Here is a 16376-nt window from a genome sequence, read left to right on the forward strand (position 1 = left end):
CATTTTGTTGTATATTATTCCATATTGTGAATGTCGGTTTGTTCTTGACTTTTTATTTATTTTTTCTTTTAATTTTAAAAACTGTCACTAGCACAATCCTTAAAGGGACACTGAACCCAATTATTTTCTTTTGTGATTCAGAAAGAGCATGCAATTTTAAGCAACTTTCTTCTAATTTACTCCTATTATCAAATTTTCTTCATTCTCTTGGTATCTTTATTTGAAATGCAAGAATGTAAGTTTAGATGCCGGTATTTCTAATAAAAACTTTTTTTTGCGTATCTACAATTGCACCATTTTATGACTAGTCTGGAATGCCCCGTCTCTCTGCCTCCAGCATGGTCGGATATTGAGATATGTTGTTCAAGATTTATAATGGGCGACGCCTCTATCTCATTAATATATGATATCATGCTTGCCAAACAGGGTGCTCTGTCTACAGATAAAATAATTAATTAATAGATGGACACATATTTTCTCAGATATAGATATGGATATGATTAAAGTTAGTTTTGTGGCTCTTAATTGTTGTACAATTTCTATGTACAACAATTAAATAATTATTTAATAATTATTATATTTCCCCTTATAGAATGGGCAAAATGTTTCCAACCACAGCCCCAGAATATCCACGTTGTAGTTGGCCATTAGCAGACTTGTGTCATATGATATGATATTGTCCTAAGGTTCTCCAACTCTGGCAAAAAATGGGGTTCTGGTTGCCCAACTTATTTAACTTCCCAATTAGAATCTATTTTTTTTTTATTTACTCAAGATATGTGTCCCAGGGTATATGTTAATATTGTTAATACCACTATTTTGATTGTACGGCATCTGATTTTTAAGAACTGGAAGGCTCACGGTGCCCCCTCCTTTCCCTCGGTTCTTAAGGAAATCCAAGGCCAGATTGTTTTTGAGTCTTACCACCTAAAGACAACATCGGAAAAAAAAGTAAAGACATTTTTAAATGCCTGGTTACTTATAATTAAGTCTTATACGGTTGGTATTCAAAAACAAACCTTGGCTCCTTACTTGAGTTCAGATTCCTTTGCTGAATTAGTCTTGTTAAATCATTTCCCGTCAGAATGGATTTCCCTATACAGAGAGATGTAGGTTGTGCTCAATGGCGGTTTCTTCCTTTACCCTCTTTCTCTTCTTCTTTTTTTTTTTTTTTTTTAATATATAGTTTATTTAAGTATTATTTTAAATTAAGGGTGCTGGTTGGATAAATACTATGGAAATTGGAAAAAAAAATATTCTATTTATAAGATTAAGAGTAATCTTGGTCTCATAAACCAAGATATATGTCTTGGATATTGTAGCAGAGTTACCAATGTTGTATATATGTGTTGACTAGGAGTTGTGTCTCCCTTAATTTGTTGTCTCCTAGGGAACTGCATCTCTAAAAAAGAAGAGAAAGGAAAGGAGTACCTCCCCCCCCCTTTTTTTTCTCTTTTTGTTTTATATTTGGAAAAATGTAAGGTATGGGTTTTGTATTTATATTGCTCTTATTTAGAGTGTGTGTGGAAATTGTGAAACAAATATACTGAGAATGTCTCTATGTATGGAACTTATATGATTTGGATTTTGCAGTAGAACCATTGATCTGGGTTATATGTTTAGATTAGGAGCTGCGTCCCCTTTAACATTAGTGATATTATGGGAGCTGCGTCTCCACAAATCTGTTTTTGCACCTGCTATGCCTGATGCTTTATTTTTTATTTTATTTTTATTCAGTTTTCTTTTTTCTTTTTTTTTCCTGGAGTATGTTTTATATATGAAAAACATCCTGATAAATAAAAGATGTAAAAAAAAAAAGTTTAGATGCCAGCCCCTTTTTGGTGAACAACCTGGGTTGTTCTTGCTGATTGGTGGATAAATTCACCCACCAATAAACAAGTGCTTTCCATGGTCTGAACCAAAAAAAATAGCTTAGATGCCTTCTTTTTCAAATAAATATAGCAAGAGAACGAAGAAAAATTGATAATAGAAGTAAATTAGAAAGTTGCTTAAAATCGCATGCTCTATCTAAATCACGAAAGAAAAAATTTGGGTTCAGTGTCCCTTTAACCCCTTAATGACCACAGCACTTTTCCATTTTCTGTCCGTTTGGGACCAAGGCTATTTTTACATTTCTGCGGTGTTTGTGTTTAGCTGTAATTTTACTCTTACTCATTTACTGTACCCACACATATTATATACCGTTTTTCTCGCCATTAAATGGACTTTCTAAACATACCATTATTTTCATCATATCTTATAATTTACTATAAAAAAAATTATAAAATATGAGGAAAAAATTGAAAAAAACACACTTTTTCTAACTTTGACCCCCAAAATCTGTTACACATCTACAACCACCAAAAAACACCCATGCTAAATAGTTTCTAAATTTTGTCCTGAGTTTAGAAATACCCAATGTTTACATCTTCTTTGCTTTTTTTGTAAGTTATAGGGCCATAAATACAAGTAGCACTTTGCTATTTCCAAACCATTATTTTTCAAAATTAGCGCTAGTTACATTAGAACACTAATATCTTTCAGGAATCTCTGAATATCCATTGACATGTATATATTTTTTTTTAGTAGACATCCCAAAGTATTGATCTAGGCCCATTTTGGTATATTTCATGCCACCATTTCACCGCCAAATGCGATTAAATACAAAAAATCATTCACTTTTTTACAAATTTTTTCACAAACTTTTGGTTTCTCACTGAAATTATTTACAAACAGCTTGTGCAATTATGGCTTAAATGGTTGTAAATTCTTCTCTGGGATCCCCTTTGTTCAGAAATAGCAGACATATATGGCTTTGGCGTTGCTTTTTAGTAATTAGAAGGCTGCTAAATGCCACTGCGCACTACACGTGTATTATGCCCAGCAGTGAAGGGGTTAATTATGGAGCATGTAGGGAGCTTCTAGGGTTAATTTTAGCTTTAGTGTAGTGTAGTAGACAACCCCAAGTATTGATCTAGGCCCATTTTGGTATATTTCATGCCACCATTTCACCGCCAAATGCGATCAAATTAAAAAAAAACGTTAAATTTTTCACAATTTTAGGTTTCTCACTGAAATCATTTACAAACAGCTTGTGCAATTATGGCACAAATGGTTGTAAATGCTTCTCTGGGATCCCCTTTGTTCAGAAATAGCAGACATATATGGCTTTGGCGTTGCTTTTTGGTAATTAGAAGGCCGCCAAATGCTGCTGCATTTCACACGTGTATTATGGCTAGCAGTGAAGGGGTTAATTATGTAGCTTGTAGGGAGCTTGCAGGGTTAATTTTAGCTTTAGTGTAGAGCTCAGCCTCCCACCTGAAACATGAGACCTCCTGATCCCTCCCAAAAAGCTCTCTTCCCTCCCCCACCCCCCAATTGTCCCCGCCATCTTAAGTACTGGCAGAAACTCTGCCAGTACTAAAATAAAAGCTATATTTGGGCTTTTTTTGTGTTTTTTTTTTAGCATATTTACATATGCTGCTGTGTAGGATCCCCCCTTAGCCCCCAGCCTTACTGATCCCCCACCAAAGAGCTCTCTAACCCTCCCCCTCTGCCTTAATGGGCGCCATCTTGGGTACTGGCAGCTGTCTGCCAGTACCCAGTTTAGTGAAAAAATGTGCCTTTTTTTTTAAAAAAAAAAACCTTTTCTGCAGTGTAGCTTCCCCCCCAAGATCAACCCCCCACCCCTTCCACATCTCTTAGCTGTTTATTTACAGCTTTCAAAAAGTAATTTTGTTGTACTTTGTAAACTTTATTTTTCTGTAGTGTAGCGGTTCCCTCCCGCTCCCGCCCCGTGCACGCGCCCGCCCGCCGTCCCCCGTGCACGCGCGCGCGCCCGCCCCTCCCGCCCCCCTCCACTCCACTGGGCACATCGATGGCCGCCCACTCGCCTCCCAGACTTGCTCCCACCCACCAACGATACCGGCCACCGATGTCCGGTGCAGAGAGGGCCACAGAGTGGCTCTCTCTGCATCGGATGGCCAAGGGGGGTTATTGCAGGATGCCTCCATATCGAGGCATCACTGCAATAACCGGAAAGCAGCTGGAAGCAAGCAGGATCGCTTCCAGCTGCTTTCCAGACCAAGGACGTACGCCACACGTCCTCGGTCATTAACTGTATTTTTTTTTGAGGACGTGTGGCGTACGTCCTTGGTCCTTAAGGGGTTAAGGTTATAACTTCCACTTATGGAAATACAAGGAGCTAAAAAAACTATTAATAAAACCGTCTTCAAGCTCAAATTAGCTGTGTTAAGCTAAGGATTTAATAAAAATATAGATCCTGTTATGCTTATGGAAATGACAACATGTGCTACATAGAAAATAAACACAAATTTAGAGAAAAGAAACACATAAGATATATTTTTGTCATAGCAATAAGTTAGCTTATCAATGGCTTCCTTCAAGAGTGACTTCACTATACATTGTATTAATAGGAGCAGGGTCACATTTGAAGTCATTAAATTGCTTACGTGAATTGTAACATGGAACATGTCCCTAATGCTATTAATTTATATGGTGCTACAGTTAGTAAAGTATGTGGGACAATACATTAACATCTTGTTTAAAAATGGTGTTTATACTATGATTCTACAGAAATTATTTCTTTCTAATGACACAGTGAGTCCACGGATTATTTAATTACTATTGGGCATATCACTCCTGCCCACCAGGAGGCGGCAAAGAGCACAACAGCAATGCTGTTAAAGGATTACTTTCTGTTATAATTTTTAAGCTAAACAACTAACATATTAAATTTAATAAACATTAATTAAAACCTACTGACCTATATTTTCTCCAAAACGAAGTTTCATAACTTTCTAAAAGTTATATCTTTTATTCACCGATGATGTCACGTTATACTGCCCACTATTTTCAGCACTGCATGTTCAAAATACTTAAACCAATAACTTTGTTTTTAAAGCGGAACCTAGGTATTGTAAACGGATTGGTACAGAGCAAAGGATACCCACGGAGTGGGTTTGGAAAGCAATTCAATTTGCAGACAAGATTTCTGATATACGGTAGAGATATGTTAATGAAATGCTATTGATAAAAAGCGTATTTGGGGTAGTTAGTTAGTAACAGGCATAGAAAATATTTACTTACAGTGGCCCTTTAAATATCACCTCCCTTCCCTCCAACCCCAGTCATTTTCTTTGCCTACGTTAGTGTAAGGAAGTGGTAAAGTTTAGGTGTCTAGAAAGACTCTTCAATCAAGATTTTATTATTTTTCTGCAGTACAAGTTTGTGCTGTTATCCTACTGGGGTGTAGCCGTACTCCATTTCAGTATCAGCAATGGTGGCTTTTAAGCAATGAGAACTTGTAGGGTACAATCCTTACTGTGCCTCCCATGTAATTAATGCTGCCATAATATTGAAAGACTGTAAAGGATCATGAGTCTTTATCATTTTTCCACAGGTCAATGTGAGGGAGAGGACCTCTCAAACCTAGTGAGCTGCCTTGCTGACAGGCAGACTTTATTGAGGTAAGTGCTATATTTCTTTTTTCTGGGACTGCAGGAAAAAGATGGCACTTCACTTTATTTAATGTGACTCTAAAAAGAATATGGCCCGTAACAGGTTAAGGGGGCTTTATTTGCAGGCACTAGAGGACAAGGAGACAGGCTCTGATATGGTGGTGTTTTGTTTTTTTTTTGCTCCCAGCGGTTTTTTACTTTAGTTTAAGCTACCGACCGGGAGGACAGTGTAATGGCGCTTACGAGGGGCGGAGTTATGTGACGCATCAGTATTTTATTTTTCGCACTCTCCCTTTCACTTCTGTATGCCGGAGAGGAGAGCTTGGGTTGCGGTTTCACAGTCTGTGTCCTAAATACTTATCTAAGGACCTTATCCACTACACTCCGGTTTGAGTCTGGATTATTTTCATTTTCAGTTTTGAGAGGCATAGTCTGTTGAGGGATAAGAATCGCGGAGAGAGCAATATTAGGAGCTCACAACATAAAGGGGTCAATTTCATCACGAAATATAGTAGACAGTTCAATGAGATATGCAATATCATTAAAACCAGAATGCCTCTACTGGAGAGAGACGTAGATTTAAGATCTATCTCAGCTAGTTGTAATTTCATATCTCGTAGCTCTGATACTATAGGAGACAAGGTGAGAAAAAAACTTTAGCTCTAAGGTCCTTTCCAGTAATTCAACTAAGTCAGGCTGGCTTTCTAAAAACCCAGGCTTCTACAAATGTGGAGGCAGGCCCTGTAAATGTTGCAGCTATGAATTGGTGGGAGATAATTTTACCTCAACTAATACTGGTAAAATTTATAAGATAAAAGAACGTTTAAATTGTAATTCCATTTTTTACAATTTATCTCATCACCTGCACATTTTGCAAATTTCAATTTGTAGGTTTGACTTCCAGAAATCTCAAAGATAGGATTAGGGAACACCTGCTATCTATAGAAGCAGACGTCCCACAGACCCCTGTGGCGAAACACTTTTTTGAACACAAAAATAGATTAGATCATTTTAAATTTCAAGGTGGAGATAGATATCAAGCCCTCAGTAGAAAAGAAATTTTTTGGATCTATACACTGAAAACAGGATTCCCACAAGGGATGAATAAAATCAGTGATGTTAAGTTGTTCATAGATAGATAGGATTTATTGGTATATCTAATTATTCCTCCTCTTAAATCACTTTTTGAATATGTAAGGTTAGATAGTTATGATTCAATACTATTTTGTTTAATTTTATTATGTCACTTTGTCAGGTGTGAACATATAGCTCACACTAAATACAAAATCCAATTTTTCCATGATATTTAATGTTAGGTGCATTTATTAACATGAATTCTTCTTTTCTTTATTTTCTTTATTGTCTTACTTGACAAGTTATATGGCTTTAAAACATTTTTGTTGCAGTTGCTTTTGTAATATACCAAATGCATTTATCTTATTTATTCTAGTTAGCAACTTACTGTATGCTAAAATATTAATTTCTATACTGGTCGTACCTATTGTAAAAGCTACAAAGAAATTGTATATACATAAGATATTTCCGCAATTCTATTTGCAATACTTTATTAGCATTTTTAAGATCGTCTTTTTGTATGCTTGTTATATTCAGTATATATTGCGATATACTATATATTGCCGTGAACAAGGTCATCAAATGGTTAAGTTGTATTTCTACCTGCTTTACCTGTGATTGGATATTTTGACTGCTCACTTTTGATTAAAACAGCTGCTAGGGACGCTTCTCTTTAGCTCTGATGAACTGCCAGTGAGGCAGGAAACGCATCAGCTGTGGATTCATTCTGTGCCGTTTGTGTTCTTAATGCAAGTATAATAAATCGCTATTTTAAATCAATTTATCCCTCCCTGCCTAACATTGTTTCTCTATGGGACTGTGAAAGTGCTTAAATAGTCTTGCCTTATCGCTATTAGGGGTTTCTGGAGAGCCCTAGCAGTTCTGTGTGAGAGACAGCCCACAGCAGTGTATTCCACCTGCTGTGTTTATGGGAGGCTAATACCGCAAGTGCACTATAGCTATACAAACTAGTGCAATAGGTGAGTCAAACTTTGGAATACCTTACATAACCGATTACACGGATCTTTACAAATCTGGATCGTCATCTGAAGTGGTAAGCCCCCGTTTCTATTATTTTGGATGTCTTGGATTACAATGTTACTATAATTGAAGTTTTGTGATAGCCGCTACTTGTGGGACCCTTGTTTAGGGTAGTTTTCACAAAGAAACAATCAATAACATATTTATACAGCAAAAGTCTCTAAGCTTTGTGTGAAATTATTTCAACGTTATTGTCCCCTCAGAATACCTCAATTTTTCAGATTGGGCAGGTAGGCACCTCAGCAAGAGCTTGCTGAGGTGTACAGGCGTTCTGGTTTTTGTTAACATTATTTTTCTGGCATCAATAAACTAATTTTATTTCTATTAAAATAAAAGCACATTTTTCCATTTTATATTTAAAGAGCCAGTAACTATTTTTTTTTTTTTTTCTGTGTGAATTATTGATTAAAAATTGAGTACTTTACTTTTAATTCTGGTAAAAATGGACCAAGACTCTTTGCAAGATTATAGATGTCCTTTATGTTTGAATGCTAATATTGAACCACCAATCCCTTTCTGTTCCTCATGTGTTGAGAGAACATTACATTTCAGGGATAAACTTTTTAAACTAACAGTGTCTAAGACGGATGCTGTCCAGGAGTATTCTCCGTCTGGAGTGTCCTTGCAAGACATTGCTTCCTTCATGTCTTCTGTAGTTTCTGATGCATTGTCTGCTTTTCCCATGCTGCAAGGAAAGCGCAAGAGGAAATGTAAAGAATCAGTGAGTAAGGTTTCTGAAACGGTTGTGGCTATTCTGAATGTTCCCTCCCAAAAGTATGAGGAGGAGGATATTTCGGTAGCATCTGAGGGTGAAATCTCAGACTCAGTCAGTGTAGTTCCTTCCTCTGATGCTGAAGTTGTATCCTTCAGGTTTAAGCTAGAACCCCTCCGTTTATTACTCAAGGAGGTTTTGGCTACCATGGACGATTCTGACACTACTGTCGTTGTCAACCCTAAGAAGTCTAGTAAACTTAACAAGTATTTTGATGTACCTTCCATGGTGGAGTGTTTTCCTGTACCAGATCGGGCTACAGAGATTATTGCTATGGAATGGGAGAGACCGGGTATCCCTTTTTCTCCATCCTCTATTTTTAAGAAGATGTTTCCTATTGCTGACTATCAAGGAGTCTTGGCAGACAGTCCCCAAGGTGTAAGGGGAAATCCCACCTTAGCTAAGAAAACTGCTATTCCCATAGAGGATAGTTGTTCTTTCAAGGATCCTATGGATAAGAGGTTGGAGGGGTTACTTAAAAGGATGTAAGTTCACCAGGGTTTACAATGGCAACCTGCGGTGTGTATTGCTACCGTCAAAAGGGCGGCAGCATACTGGTTTGATGCGTTGTCTGATTCTATTCAAACAGACACTCCCCTTGAGGAGATCCAGGATAGGATCAAGGCTCTTAAGTTGGCCAATTCCTTTATTACGTATGCTTCCCTTCAGGTTATCAAATTGGGAGCAAAAATTTCTGGTTTTGCCATACTGGCCCGCAGAGCCTTATGGTTGAAATCCTGGTCTGCGGATGTGTCGTCCAAGTCTAAGCTTTTGGCTATCCCTTACAAGGGTAAGACCTTGTTTGGGCCGGGATTAGCTGAGATTATTTCCGACATTACGGGAGGAAAGGGGCATTTCCTGCCTCAGGATAAGAGAAATAAGTAGAAGGGACGTCGTTCTTTTTGAAATTTCAAGGGTAAGCCTTCATCTTCCTCTCCTAAACAGGAACAGTCCAAGCCTTCCTGGAGGTCCAACCAGTCTTGGAACAAGGAAAAGCAATCTAAGAAACCCACTAATGAATCAAAGTCAGCATGAAGGGTCTGCCCCCGATCCGGGACCGGCTCTTGTGGGGCGCAGACTTTCATTCTTCGCTCAGGCTTGGGTTCGAAACGTTCAGGATCCCTGGGCGGTAGAAATCGGGTCCCAGGGATACAAACTAGAATTCAAGACCTTTCCTCCCAGGTGCAGGTTTCTGCTCCCAAGATTATCTGTAGACCAGATAAAAAGAGAGGCGTTCTTACACTGTGTTCAGGACTTCTCCGACATGGGAGTGATAGTTCCTGTTCCAGTTCAGGAACAGGGTCTGGGATTTTGCTCCAATCTATTTGTGGTTCCCAAAAAAAGAGGGAACCTTCAGACCAATTTTAGATCTCAAAAGTCTAATCAAATTCCTCAGAGTACCGTCATTCAAGATGGAAACTATTCGCTCCATTCTTCCCTTAGTTCAAGAAGGTCAATTTATGACAATAGTAGATTTAAAGGACGCGTAACTCCATTTTCCCAACCACAGGGATCATCACAAGTTTCTGAGGTTTGCTTTTCTACACAAACACTTCCAGTTTGTGGCTCTTCCATTCGGCCTTGCTACAGCTCCCAGAATGTTTCAAAGGTTCTGGGATCCCTGTTGGCAGTGCTTCGGTTGCGGGGCATTGCAGTGGCGCCTTATATGGACGATGCTGTTATCCTTCCTGCGCTCTTACGGATGGAAGGTGAATCTGGAAAAGAGTTCCTTAATTCCAGCTACAAGGGTAGTATTCTTGGGAAGCATAAAAGATTCCATATTGAAGAAGATATTTCTGACAGAGGTCAGAAAATCAAAGATTTTCGATGCTTGTCTGACGTTTCAATTTTCTCCTCAGCCATCAGTGGCTCAATGTATGGAGGTAATCGGTCTGATGGTAGTCGCCACAGATATCATTCCGTTTGCTCGTTTCCACCTCAGACCTCTGCAGTTATGCATGCTCAGGCAGTGGAACGGGGATTATTCGGATCTGTCTCTGCAAATTCATCTGGATCAGATGACAAGAGATTCTCTTCCTTGGTGGTTGTCTCAGGATCATCTCTCCCAGGGAACCTGCTTTCGCAGACCCTCCTGGGTGATTGTGACAATGGACGCCAGCCTGCTAGGTTGGGGAGCAGTCTGGGGCTCTCTAAAGGCTCAGGGGACATGGACTTGGGAGGAGTCTGTTCTCCCCATAAACATTCTAGAGTTGAGAGCAATCTTCAATGCTCTTCTGGCGTGGCCTCAGCTTCAGCCCGGTTTATCAGATTTCAGTCGGACAACATAACTTCAGTGGCTTACATCAATAATCAGGGAGAAACTCTGAGTTCCTTGGCCATGTAAGAGGTAGCCTAGATTATTCAGTGGGCAGAGACCCACAACTGATGTCTTTCTGCGATCCACATTCCAGGAGTGGACAATTGAGAAGCGGATTTTCTGAGCAGACAGACCTTTCAACCGGGGGAATGGGAACTCCATCGGGATGTGTTTTCCAACTTGATTCTCAAATGGGGACAGCCGGATCTGGATCTCATGGCATCTCGTCAGAATGCCAAGCTCCCGAGGTACGGATCGAGGTCCAGGGATCCTCAGGTTGTACTGATAGATGCTCTGGCGGTCCCTTGGATTTTCAGTCTTGCATACCTAATTCCTCTGTTCGCTCTTCTTCCTCGGGTCATTGCTCAAATCAAACAGGAGAGGGAGTCGATGATCCTCATTGCACCGGTGTGGCCTCGCAGGATCTGGTATCCAGATATAGTGGAGATGTCTTCTCTCCCTCCTTGGAGACTTCCACTAAGGAAGGGCCTTCTACTTCAAGGGCCCTTCTTTCACCCAAATCTAGTTTCTCTGAAGCTGACTGCTTGGAGATTGAACGCTTAATTTTATCTAAGCGTGGTTTTTCGGAGTCGGTCATTGATACCATGATTCAGGCTCGTAAGCCTGTTACCAGGAAGATTTGTTATAAGATATGGCGTAAATATCTGTATTGGTGTGAATCCAGAGGCTACTCTTGGAGTAGAGTTCGAATTCCTAGAATTTCATCTTTTCTCCAAGAAGGTTTGGAGAAGGGTTTATCACCAAGTTCTTTGAAGGGTCAAATATCGGCTGTCATACTCTGCAAGGGAGCAGGTTCAGGAGTTGGGAGCTGTTGTGCAGAGGTGTCAGGTTCTGGGGTTAAAATTGTGTTTTGTCTGCGTGAGTCTTTCCTTTTTGGCATAATTAAACAGGTACAAGGGTTTTAGGAAATAAAGGTGATGGTTTTATTGATAGGATAATTAGCAATGCAGAGATATACAATTTAGATAAGGCAAAGTCTATAGGCTGTAGACTGGAACTCTGTAGTATCAGGCAGGAATGGAGATCTTTGTAATAACAGGCAGGATACTTGCATATGCTGTAGACTGGAACTATAGGCTATAGACTGGAAGCATATGGTGTAGACTGAAACTCTGTAGTAACAGGCAGGAATGCAGATCTTTGTAATAACAGGCAGGATACTTGCATATGCTGTAGACTGGAACTCTGTAGTAACAGGCAGGAATGCAGATCCTTGTAATAACAGACAGGATACTTGCATATGCTGTAGACTGGAACTCTGTAGTAACAGGCAGGAATGCAGGTCCTTGTAATAACAGACAGGATACTTGCATATGCTGTAGACTGGAACTCTGTAGTATCAGGTAACAAGCAAGCAAAAGTACCTGAGTCAGTCCTTAGGAAATAGAGAATTAGCCAAGATCAATTGCCAGGAAATCAGTCCAAAAACGAAACACAGTGCCAAGGGAATATACAGAAGAGTAGTCACAAAATGAAGCAGAAATCAGGCACCAGGAAATCTAACAAATCTGTATTTCACTCAGGAAACAGGACCAGAGGGTCTGTCAGAGTATAACACTCAATGTCAAGGCCCAGAACTGCAAGCAAACCACCCAAATATAGCAGGCTGCTGATTATATGATTTGTTTCAGCTGGTAAGCAGGTGGAGCCAGAGAGCCAAAGTTGAAACAAACAGAAAAACCCAATATTCTTAGCCTGTGATCAAGCCATCTGGTGGCAAAGAGGTAAGACAACAGGCTGGGAAAGAACAGCAGCAGAAATAGAAACAGGTGCCAGGTTCAATCCTAGGCTGGATCATGACAGTACCCCCTCCTCAAGGACGACCTCTGGGCGGACTTAGCATTCTCGTATAACTCCAGATCTTTGATGCGTACCAGAGTGCCATCAGAGGCATATGTACAATCAGGAGGTATTATCTTTTTTGAAGGGCTCTCCAGAAGAGGATTCTGGGGACTGAAATTAGTATAGAGGGCCCCAACAGGACTGATCTTTGGTTTCTGTGCAGTTCTAGGCTTGTAGGTTCTGAAGAGGTGGGTCTGAGGAAGAGGAGGTAAAGGACCATTTTTCCGAACAGCAGTTTGAAGCACCGACCCTTCAGTGTCAGAATCAGTATCATCTTCAATGGTAGAATAGTTAGACATTTCTTCTGAAATGCACAAAGATAAGAATGTAGCTGCATTTGGTAGGCAAGTCTCTGGATTAGTAGTACTAGGATTCTGTGGATGACATGTTAGTACTTCACAGGAATCAGAGTATTTGGAAGGTGCAGTCCTAGGCTGATCAAATTGGGGATGTAAAATAGAACCCACCCATCGCCAGAGGAATCCGAAGTGGGATTAAAGTTTGACTTCCTCTCTGTAGCCTGTCCATTTGATGACTCAGGATTTAGAGGTGGAGACCCCGGAACAGACTTCTTAGGGGGTCTCACTGGATAAAAAGATATTACATGCCCAGTAGCTCCACAATAGAAACATAAGCCATTAGTTCTCCTTCTAGCCATTTCATGAGTGGTAAGAGGGGTTGATATCCTCCTTTGGATTGGTAAGGATACAGTCTTTGGGGTAGTGGACACAGGAATAGGAGTGCCCAACCCAGAATTGTTTTTTATTGATAAAGTCTTTCAGGCTATCCTGTAAAGTCTGGAATCCTGCAGTGAAATCTTGGATAAGTGACTTCAATGCATCCGGAAGGGTTTTTAGAATTTGGTTAAGTTGTAGTAGATGAGAGTCCACAGACAAAATTCTCTCTGACACTTCAGTCAAAGAATGGATCACCTCCGCAAGCTCTGATGTAGGGCCTTGACATTCTGTCATACTCTGCAAGGGAGCAGGTTCAGGAGTTGGGAGCTGTTGTGCAGAGGTGTCAGGTTCTGGGGTTAAAGTTGTGTTTTGTCTGTGTGAGTCTTTCCTTTTTGGCATAATTAAACAGGTACAAGGTTTTATGAAATAAAGGTGATGGTTTTATTGATAGGATAATTAGCAATGCAGAGATATGCAATTTAGATAAGGCAAAGTCTATAGGCTGTAGACTGGAACTCTGTAGTATCAGGCAGGATACTTGCATATGCTGTAAACTGGAACTATAGGCTGTAGACTGGAATCATATGGTGTAGACTGAAACTTTGTGGTAACAGGCAGGAATGCAGATCTTTGTAATAACAGGCAGGATACTTGCATATGCTGTAGACTGGAACTCTGAAATAACAGGCAGGAATGCAGATCTTTGTAATAACAGGCAGGATACTTGCATATGCTGTAGACTGGAACTCTGTAGTATCAGGTAACAAGCAAGCAAAAGTACCTGAGTCAGTCCTTAGGAAATAGAGAATTAGCCAAGATTAATTGCCAGGAAATCAGTCCAAAAACGAAACACAGTGCCAAGGGAATATCCAGAAGAGTAGTCACAAAATGAAGCAGAAATCACGCACCAGGAAATCCAACAAATCTGTATTTCACTCAGGAAACAGGACCAGAGGGTCTGTCAGAGTATAACACTCAATGTCAAGGCCCAGAACTGCAAGCAAACCTCCCAAATATAGCAGGCTGCTGATTATATGATTTGTTTCAGCTGGTAAGCAGGTGGAGCCAGAGAGCCAAAGTTGCAGCAATCAGAAAAACCCAATATTCTTAGCCTGTGATCAAGCCATCTGGTGGCAAAGAGGTAAGACAACAGGCTGGGAAAGAACAACAACAGAAATAGAAACAGGTCCCAGGTTCAATTCTAGGCAGGATCATGGCATCGGCCTTGTCTATTTTATTACATAAACGTCTGGCGGATGTATCAGACGTACAATCGTTCTGTAAGGCCTTGGTCAGAATTAGGCCTGTGTTTAAACCGGTTACTCCTCCCTTGAGTCAAAACCTTGTTATTAAGGTTCTTCTCATAAGGAACATCTGCTGCACAACCTAGACGTGGTGCACGCTTTGAAATTCTATTTACAGGCAACCAAGTTTTTCGTCAGTCTTCTACTCTGTAGTTCTCTCTGGGAAACGTATGGGGTAGAAAGCTACGGCTACTTCTCTTTCTTTGTGGCTGAAGAGTATAATTCGCTTGGCCTATGAAACTGCTGGACAGCAGTCTCCTGAGAAAGCCACGGCTCATTCTACGAGGGCTGTTTCCTCTTCTTGGGCATTCAAAGATGAAGCTTCTGTGGAACAGATTTGCAAAGCTGCAACTTGGTCCTCTCTACACACTTTTTCAAAATTCTATAAATTTGATACTTTTGCCTTTGGGAGAAAGGTTCTTCAAGCAGTGGAGCCTTCTTTTTAGGTTCCCTGTCTTGTCCCTCTCTTATCATCTGTGTCCTCTAGCTTGGGTATTGATTCCCAATAGTAATTAGTTGATCCGTTGACTCACCGTGTCGATAGAAAGAAAACAAAATGTATGCTTACCTAATAAATTGTTTTCTTGACGCGGTGAGTCCACGGCCCGCCCTGTTTTTGAGGACAGAAATTTTTATGTTATGTTATAAACCTCAGGCACCTCTGCACCTTGTTACTTCCTTTCTCTCCTTTACTTCGGTCGAATGACTGGGATTGGAGGGAAGCGAGGTGATATTTAACAGCTTTGCTGTGGTGCTCTTTGCCGCCTCCTGCTGAGCAGGAGTGATATTCCCAATAGTAATTAGATGATGAAATAAATAAATTTATCAGTTAAGCATACATTTCGTTTTTATCTTATCAAGTAAGGAAGTTCCTCCCATCAGTAAACTGATTGGATAGGTCGTTTGTAATACACTGCAACATGTAACATCATCCACTTCAATACAGAAACGATTTCACCTACCACGATAAGAAACCAGTTCCTTATTCTGGTTACAGAGCACAAACATATCATCTTCTAGCGTGATGAAATTGAGGTACTGGTCAAAGACCTAAAGAAGAGATAAAAGGTATATGTATGATTAACAGCCAGATGAGGAGTTTTATTGAGCAAAAAAAAAAAAAACTCCCAGCTGCCCAAGACTGAATGAAAAACATCTCTCTGGAAGTCTCCTCACCTTTGATACTTGAGACACTGTGTTAGCTGTCAGTGCTGCACTTGCTATGTCCTCCAGTTTGCTGCGGGAAATGGCAGAGATGAAGTTTAAATAATATGATTCATAGAGTTGCGTCCTTAGGTCCTATAAACATGAAGAGCAGAGAGTGAGATTGTTAGATCTGTCAATGCACAGTCGCAAAAACTGCAAATATGCACACAGCAAAATTTTGTCATATCATCTCAGGTAAAGTAAATAATGCATTACACAAGAACCGAATATACCGTATGCAAGAAATATTCCCTAGAACAAAAGTCTGATGTAACTGTCACTGCTCAGGTTACCTGACAAATTCTGTCCACATTTTCCTCTGTGGGCATCACAAAATACACAGCTGGAACATCTGGGATTGCATCTCGGTCTGAATGCAAAAGCCTGATGGAAAGAGACAGGAACGGTTTCTTAGTGACATAGCTACTTTACTTCCTGAAGGAGAGTGTTTTAATGAACCTTCAAACCATGGGGGGTGGGGGTAGCACATTCCACTTACAGGTGTAAAGTGACTCCCATATCTCGCAGCTCTTTCACAGAAAGTAGTGGAGAGATGATATCTTGTCCAAAACGGTCATAGATAAGAACCTAAAATATAAAAAATATAAAGAATTAAATTTATAGAAAAAAATTAAATGTACA

At 40.0% G+C, this 16376-nt stretch overlaps 1 protein-coding gene across 1 annotated transcript in view; it reads right to left on the bottom strand.

Annotated features, from left to right (window-relative positions):
* SCFD1 (sec1 family domain containing 1) overlaps positions 1 to 16376 on the bottom strand; it is a 393314-nt gene that overhangs the window by 363230 nt on the left and 13708 nt on the right. The window contains exons 3-6 of the mRNA XM_053697938.1: positions 16234 to 16322; positions 16028 to 16118; positions 15705 to 15827; positions 15491 to 15578 (exon numbers count right to left, since the gene is read on the bottom strand). Of these exons, the coding sequence (XP_053553913.1) occupies positions 15491 to 15578; positions 15705 to 15827; positions 16028 to 16118; positions 16234 to 16322 (391 nt within the window). The remainder of the gene's footprint in view (positions 1 to 15490; positions 15579 to 15704; positions 15828 to 16027; positions 16119 to 16233; positions 16323 to 16376) is intronic.

This window comes from Bombina bombina, chromosome 1 (assembly GCF_027579735.1).
Source record: "Bombina bombina isolate aBomBom1 chromosome 1, aBomBom1.pri, whole genome shotgun sequence".
In the NCBI taxonomy this organism is placed as follows: Eukaryota; Metazoa; Chordata; class Amphibia; order Anura; family Bombinatoridae; genus Bombina; species Bombina bombina.